At 44.5% G+C, this 8,368-nt stretch overlaps 1 protein-coding gene across 11 annotated transcripts in view; it reads left to right on the top strand.

Annotated features, from left to right (window-relative positions):
- LOC123135936 (mitogen-activated protein kinase kinase 2) overlaps positions 1-4,033 on the top strand; it is a 20,019-nt gene extending 15,986 nt beyond the window's left edge. For 7 of the 11 annotated variants that reach the window (XM_044555203.1, XM_044555199.1, XM_044555196.1 and 4 more), the window contains 8 exons: positions 1,184-1,323; positions 1,430-1,547; positions 2,134-2,271; positions 2,422-2,646; positions 2,764-2,946; positions 3,057-3,262; positions 3,585-3,630; positions 3,744-4,033. In XM_044555203.1, coding sequence (XP_044411138.1) covers positions 1,310-1,323; positions 1,430-1,547; positions 2,134-2,271; positions 2,422-2,646; positions 2,764-2,946; positions 3,057-3,262; positions 3,585-3,630; positions 3,744-3,836 — 1,023 coding nt within the window. In that variant the 5' untranslated portion in view covers positions 1,184-1,309 and the 3' untranslated portion in view covers positions 3,837-4,033. Of the gene's footprint in view, positions 1-1,183; positions 1,324-1,429; positions 1,548-2,133; positions 2,272-2,421; positions 2,667-2,763; positions 2,972-3,056; positions 3,268-3,584; positions 3,631-3,743 lie in introns of those variants that run through there. The other 4 variants (XR_006466356.1, XR_006466359.1, XR_006466358.1 and 1 more) reach the window with 4 other exon arrangements.
- The last annotated feature ends 4,335 nt before the right edge of the window (positions 4,034-8,368 follow it).

The raw sequence follows: 8,368 nt of genomic DNA on the forward strand, positions 1-8,368 counted from the left end.
ACACTGGGAATATGTTGGAAATGATATGCATAAACTGTTCCAATTTTTTTACTAACTCCAGGGGCAGTAGTACTAGTAAAATCAGGCTCATTCCTGGGCCTGCAGCTAGTGATTCTGTAGAGTGGCTTCTTATAGCAGGATCCTAGTACAGCCACCAGATTCCAGAGCTGTCAACGTGGGGACAGGAACCACAACACGCCAGGTTTGCTGGACTAGCCGTTGATTTTTGCTGTGGAATCTGGGTGCTTGGGGATGAAAGAGAGGTTGATAGTGAGAACTGCCTGTCCTAAGCCTTCGTGTCACTGTTACGGCGGCTTCCGTGTGAGCTTCCCCAGAGACAGATGACGTCGTTCAGTTTGCAGAGAAATCGCACATCATGTTGCCTAGGATGCTGGAGTTTCCAATGAGGTGTTTACTATGCAAAATCGCAATCTTTTGGTTTCTTTTAGGAAGTTCAAAACCTCTTTATGAACTTTTCTTCTCAGTTTTTCTTTTTGCGGGGTGCTTTATTCTTACTAGCCTTGCTATGGTAAACAAACAAGCTTTTCACATAGGGCCTAGAATAACGGTTTTTTATCCATCTTTAAAAATGATCAGAGTATAGAAATTTTACTTAGCCGGACGAGAAAATAAGACATCACAAATATTGCGGCTTTCGAAAGTGAGCTTCTCTTCTCACTAGACTTGTCATATAGACAAGCTTTTCATGTAGCACACCACTTCTTTTTGGTGGCTATAGCCGGTTTTAACTTTTTTAAGATGATTGCTTGCTTACCGTAGCAGAGAGGAGCCGGGACTTGCATTTTCCGCAGTATTTTCATCTAGCTGAATCAGTAGTGGATGTGTGGGTGGATTCGGCGCCGTCTTGCGCCTCCCAAACTGGATCATGCCGTTAGCATGAAAAGCTTTGGTCTTGGGATAGAATACCACTTTTGCAGTCTCAGTAGAATCCTCTTAAAATTCAAAGGATTGTAGAGGGCTTTAATTCTTAAGAATCTTACTACAGGTTTGTTTGATTAAGATAGATTGCAATTGTACGTTTATTTTTGTCTACACATCCTATGTATGTATGTACATGCCGCCTTATTGTGCACTATGTATATTTTTTCAAGCCGTTGACCAATTATGCCAAACTGCCAATTTTGCCAGCCATTTATACTGGTACCGTAATGCTTAATTCCAGAAAAAGCAGAGCAAAGATGAGGCGGACGAAGACTCATCCATCCACTCACCCCGGCGAGGGAGCCCTACACCGCCGCTGCTGTTGAAGAAGCCGGGAAAGATCGCTCTCCCCTCCCACGAGTCCACCATGGGCAGATTCTTGTAACCTCAAACCCTCACCCCTCTTCTTTCGCCATTTTTGTTTTCATTGGACGTATTGCTCTTGCAGTCGTGCTGATTGATTTGATTTCACGGTGGTTGTGGTCAGCTGGGCTCCAGCGCGGGACGGGGACAGGATGCAGATCGGGATGTTCAAGGACGGCGACGGCAACCTGCTCGTCAACAAGGACGGCCTCCGCATCACCCCGCAGACCGAGGAAGGCGAGGTAAGCCACTAAAACATGACCGGGCACTCAGATGAAAAATTCCTCCACGCGTCTGGTCTTAGCCGTTCATAGGAAAAGAACGTAGGGCTGCGCTCGGCATATTGGTAGTTGTATTGGTTTTCGTAATTTCATTGATGACGTGAACATATTTAGATATTAGGATGTGTGGTTGGATTAGCAGGTACGGAGCAGGGGTTTCGTATTCTTTTTCAGAACAACAATTTAGGACAGATGATACTATGTATTTCCTTCGTCCGGGATTAGTGCTCAAACGGATCTATCTAGACGTATTTCAATGCGAGATACATCCGTTTGTGCGTCAACTAATTCCATGCGGAGGGAATACATAGGTGATTTTCATGTGGGATATCCGCAAATGCAGTTATTACAGAAGTAATTTATGATGTATCCAATGGTTAAATTTATCCTGAATGCCGATGCTCACTTGCTTATAGTGGAAGATTGCTGTTTAACACCATTTCTTGTGGGAATTGTCTAATTACATTGTTGTTCTTAACTTGTTATGCTCTTCATTCATCTAACTTGTGTCTCGCCTTCTTTCCGTTGCCATACTCGACTTCTCTAGGCTCCTCCTATAGAGCCGTTAGATAACCATCAGTTGAGCATACATGATCTGGAAGTAATCAAAGTGATTGGGAAAAGTAGTAGTGGAACCGTGCAATTGGTGCGCCAGAAATGGACTGGCCAGTTTTTTGCTCTCAAGGTATTGCCCAAAAAATAAAGTATTTGATGATTTATAATTTTGGTTCCTTCTATTTCTTTCTGTAGGAAGTAGAAACTATAGTGGTAGTTATAATCTCTGATATTTTGCCTAGGGTCTTTACCCCAATTCATGTGACTTTCATGTTTGCAGGTTATACAACTCAATATTCAGGAAAGCATACGCAAGCAACTTGCCCAGGAGTTGAAAATAAGTTTGTCAACACAGTGTCAATATGTTGTCACATGCTATCAGTGTTTCTATGTCAATGGTGTCATTTCTATTGCTTTGGAGTATATGGATGGAGGCTCTCTGGCTGATTTCCTGATGACTGTTAGAACCGTTCCAGAGGCCTACCTTGCTGCAATTTGTAAGCAGGCCAGTAAAATGACACATAAGTAACCACATAGTTTTTTGTTATTATCAGAATGTTTTTTTTTTCACCTTAAGATCAAATAGACCTTTTCAATCGATAATTTTTACTTCCTCGTGCAGGTGTTGAAAGGACTGATGTACTTGCATCATGAGAAGCGCATTATACACCGAGATCTGAAACCATCAAATATATTAATAAATCATAGGGGTGAAGTAAAGATATCAGATTTTGGTGTTAGTGCCATCATTTCTAGTTCTTCTACACAGCGAGATATATTTACTGGCATATTTAACTACATGGCGGTGCGTGAAAGTTTGTTTGAATTATGTAAGCATGTCTTCCAGTGTGGCATGAAAAGACGTCCACCATTTTTTGTTTCAGCTAACGAATCTAAAATGTATACTCTTGACAGCCAGAAAGAATCAGCGGGCAGAAACATGGTTATATGAGTGACATATGGAGCTTGGGCCTAGTTATGCTGGAATGTGCCACTGGCAATTTCCCATATCCTCCTCGTGATAGCTTTTATGAACTTCTTGAAGCTGTTGTCGACCAACCATCACCTTCTGCACCATCAGACCAGTTTTCACCAGAGTTCTGTTCATTCATTTCTGCGTGGTATTTGTGCTTCTCCATTGCCCCCCTCCTCCCTGTTAATCAACAATACTTGAGCAATATTTGCAATTTGTTAAGATTTAAACTGTGAGCTTAGTTATCATAGTGGTTTTTCTACCTTTTGCCTGTCAAGTAGTGATTCTCACGCCAAAATTCCTGCGCTGGAATATGCATGCCAACATCATCACATGTTTCTTTTTGTTGCACTCACCTAGTCACCTTCATCTGTGGACAGATCAACTGATTTCCTTATTTTATTTACTGGAAATCAGTGTCCAAAAGAAGGCTAATATCTATTCTCTTAATTTCTTTCTGAATTTTTCAGCATGCAAAAAGAGGCTACAAATAGGTCATCTGCACAAATCCTATCAGTAAGGAAATTTCTGTCGGCTTCACAGTTTGTATGTTCGTCCGAAAGCGTCATTTGACACAGCAAGCCACTGATCTTTACCCATTTCTTCTATCTGTTTCCTCTGACACCCAGGCTCATCCATTCCTGAGCATGTACAACGACCTGAATATTGATCTGGCTGACTACTTCAGGACCGCGGGATCTCCACTTGTCACCTTCAAGTAATGGTCCTGTGTAACCCCACTGAAGAGTACTTACATGGTTACTGCAATTCCTTTATAATTCCAATGCTGTTGTATTCTCTCTTTTTCTTCCTAGGGGAATTGTGTTGTGAGTCAGACAAATGCACAACCATGTTATTCCCCAACACGGAATTGATCATGCATGTAGCGTGATAGATTTTTTAATGTTTTCTACAGTGATATCACTGTCAGATTACAAACACAAGTTCCTAAAAAAAAGATTACAAACACAAGTTCTCCCAGTAAATAATACGGTGCTCTACTGATCAAGCTACTGATAAAGTGATAACCTTAATCTAAAAAGGGATAATTTGTGATCTTGCCATAAAAAGACGCAATTGGTGATCATCTTATTACCGGTATCACTCGTGTACAACCGTGTCGGTGAGACGCATCAACATAGAAGGTTATGCCACTACATTTTGTTCTCACGCTGCTATTGCAGAGGCAACTGGTGTCACGGATTGTGTTGATATAACCGGAGGATAATCTCAAATTTGAAGAATCCATTTCCTTTACAGAACAGATCTAGGGCCTCTTTTGGACCAGTGAAATAGCATGATAAGCAACGGACAGTGTCTCCTCAGTAAAAGGGTTTGGCTTATATGACTCACATTAGAGTCCGGGCGACCTTTCGGTGACACAAGACAGGACATTATATCAAAAATGACGTATCTTATTCCCCAACGACAACGACGGTGACAACAACAACTGATAATGGTATGCTAAAAATGGCAGTGATAATTTTACCAATTGATAATCCCCTCCCGAAGAAAAGAGGTACCGATGATAATCCTTTGTGTTCACCAACGTCGTCACCTGTGGACATCCAAAGAAATAAAACTAGAGCTCTGCTCAGTTTTACTTAATCACAGCGTCTGTCAACTGATAATTCCTTTGTCCCTTGTCCCTACCACTAACCTAACCATTTGTGCTTGCACTCTCACTGGAAAGGTAACTGGTGTTAATCCGTTTATGTATGTTACAAACCATGTTTTGCTTAATCACATCACCTGAGCAAAAGTTTTTGCCAGATTATTCAGCTTTTGCCAGGAATAAGTGAGACCTTTTTTCTTCTTCGCAAATGTTGAACTCATAAACTCACAGAATGCACGGCCATCAAGCAAGTAAGCGCGTCCGACTATTGGACTGAAGCAAAGTCACTCTATCTTACCTGTCCAGAGATAAGATAACAGAGGGAAGTTAGCATGAAAAACGTTTCAGTTTGTTAGGCCACTACTCACAGAAAGATAGACATGTGAGCTTTATCTAAACTTTGGGAAGTATGAAGATTCTCCATCACACCACTCATGCAAAAAGTTTGTGAATCTCAAAGCAAAGGTTATTGAATCCCAAGCACCAGGTAGGCAGTTTCAATTCAGCATACAGGAAGGAGCATCTTCCAACTCCCAGGTCACACTCATGGGATTCAACATCCATTCGTCAGAAGGAGGCCTCTAAATTCCGAGTTCGGAACCAGATGGAAATTCAGAAAAAATCCATGCAAAATGAGTCACCTCGAAACATGTTTCACTTAATCGCAGCACTAATACAAAAGGTTTGCTAATCTCAACATGCAGCGGTAGATCCAGGCTAATCTCAATTGGTTCACCTATCCCTGTTCCTGATCATTAGAACCAAAACTATTCATCTTCTTTTTTTGCCAGAAATAATAAGTGAGACCTTTTGATTTCTTCAAAACTACTCCCTCCGTTCCTAAGTATAAGTCTTTTTAGAGATTCTAATACGGACTACATACGGAGAAAAATGAGTGAATCTACTCTAAAAAATATTTATATACATCCGTATGTAGTTCGTATTGAAATCTCTAAAAAAGACTTGTATTTAGAAACAAAGGGAGTAACCCGCAATATTTGAAATGTTAGCCAACTCAAATCCTACATCTCATCTCAAAGAAAGAAAAAGCATGGCAGTAGCAAAATGGCATTGCCGCCATCCTGCTTGAGTCCATGTGCAACGAGCCAACGACAACTAGCACCACACAGCTAGCTAGCTGCAGTTCACATCGGATCACCAGAATCGGATAACAAATTCAACAAAAAGACGCAGAAAACTGGAACGTAGTTGCTTGAAAAAAACATGAGGCAACTTAAGCGAACCGAGTGGGACAAGTACTAACTAGTGGAAGCAAAAAGACGCAGAAAACTAGTTTAATAGGAGACGGGACTCCGGGGCGTCTTCATCGGATCCTTCAGATCCAATCTGACCCGAATCCACGCGCAGGAGGCGGGCAGTACTCCCTCGACGGCCGGCTCGACGTCAAGCTCGACAAGCTACGCGCAGGCCAGGAGGGTCCGCGACCAGCGACGGCCCGCCTGACGTCCGAGCGACGCACAACTTCGTCGGACGAGCACATCAGCCAGACACCTCCCCGACGCGATCTACATCACCGCCACGGGCGTACAAGCGCATCGATAGTTGGACACCCGGCGAGTCACATGGACTCGATCCGATCTGCATCGACAAACAGCCACCCCGGATGCCGGCCCCTACTTCGTCAACCCGCATGCATCGGATGCACCTCCACATGAGCTACGCCGGCATCCACAACGGGCCTCCGTCCGGTGATGTGATCGTGACACGCACGCGACCAAGGTTATCATCGCTGCTGGCAAACTACGTGCGCCAGAACGCGTATGCGGCGTCCTCAGGCAAGCACACCGATTTGAGCATCGTCCCGATCCCATCGGAACCAGGGGCTACTCGATCTGAGGTGCTCCTGTGCTCCTGTACTCAGATCAGGCATGCACGCTCATGCCATGCAAAGCTACGATGAGATCTCCGCAGTGGTTCAGCTTCACGCGGCAATTGTGCGGCTTCACACCAGTTTGTCATCGACATCCCGTACCGCAACATGGCTTCGTCAACGCGCGTGCTACAGACGACAGCGCACCACCTCCAGCACCGAGCAATCTGCAACGACTCCCGCGACACCATCGTCTACAGCAACCGCTACAACCCGAGCCGAGTTACATCATCTTCTGCATGGCTGCATCGACCGTCGTCGCCGATCTGTACTGCATGCACAGCTACACCGACGCCTCTGCATCGAGCCGAACGACATCAAGCTGTCCGACTACGCCAGGCTACGAGCCAACATACTTACTCGACACAGCACGACATCGACACTTCGTCGCCACGAGGGACACCTCCAACGCGGCGCATCATCGTCGACCTGCCGCTGCATCCCCATCGCCGACACTTCATCGCCAAGGTCTCCATCAACGTGGTCCTCATCAACATCTTCTCAACACACCGCCGCCACCTTGTCCACAAGATGCACACCTAGCGTCCTTTGACAGAATTTTCTGCAAGACGCGACCTCGATGACGGCAATGCCCGCGTCACGACGACGGCATCGACCGTGTCATCCACGACGGCACGACTGCATCGACACGGCGTCACTACAGCGACGACCCTACACAGCCACACGGTTCTGGCAAAACCGATGTGTGCTCGACGGGCTTCCTCCGTTCTTGGCAAAACCAGTGGATTCATCGCCGACAGCACCCTCTGACATCCGCAAGGTGCATCGTCCATGTCTGCATCACCGTCATAGCGCATTTTTTTTGCGCCTCCGGCTTTGTGCGGCTTCATCATCCACGACGACTACACCATCGACCATGACTACCTCGACCACGGCTATATCACAATGATTGGCTACCTCGACATCGACATTTATGGCTACGTCTACAGCAACTCATCGGCGACAACTCCAGTCAACAGCGTCTGCGTCGTCACTAGCGTCCACCTCACTCCCGCTGTGACTGCGGGCGGGAAGAGAGGACAAACAAGGAAGGCACCAGAAGGGGACGCAGTCACCGCCCTAGGTGTCGACCCATCAGAGACGCAGTTGATGATGGCGCAGTGGAGAAGACGACGAAAGTGCAAGACTACAAATTCAGTCACAATCGTCTGCTTCACTCCCGCTACGACTGAGGGGGAATGTTAGAATATAATTGTGTTTAAGATAGAGGTAGGAGTTAGAGATGGAATAGGTTTAACATGTACGACTTGCCCTCTACTCCAAGTCTCTCCCTCACAATATATTCCTAGATCATGGATGGCGCGCGTTGTCGCGCCCATCTCTTTTGGCAATATGATGAAAGGAGGTTTCATAACATAAAGATACTTGATAACTAAATTGGGAGGTGATGCTGGAGAACGGGATGGTAATGTTCTTCACTCTCTTTTTTGTTGCAGAAGATGAGATATTTACTTCTTTTTCTTGTTCCTAGCTTATACTGCACATCACTTATAGTTGCATTTCTCCTCTTGCTCCGGTTATTGACATATGTTATCTGACAACTTATGAATGATACGGAAAAATGGCAGGTCAACAATAAGTGAAAAAAATCATCACCTATAATTATAATATCTTAATCTTAATATAAATGACTGGATGAATTTGGTTTACAAATTTGAACATTCTCAAAAGAGTCGAGATAAAAAAAGGTAAATAGTTACACCATACAAATAAGTGGTTACAATACA

Source organism: Triticum aestivum, chromosome 6B, assembly GCF_018294505.1.
Source record: "Triticum aestivum cultivar Chinese Spring chromosome 6B, IWGSC CS RefSeq v2.1, whole genome shotgun sequence".
Taxonomy (NCBI): domain Eukaryota; kingdom Viridiplantae; phylum Streptophyta; class Magnoliopsida; order Poales; family Poaceae; genus Triticum; species Triticum aestivum.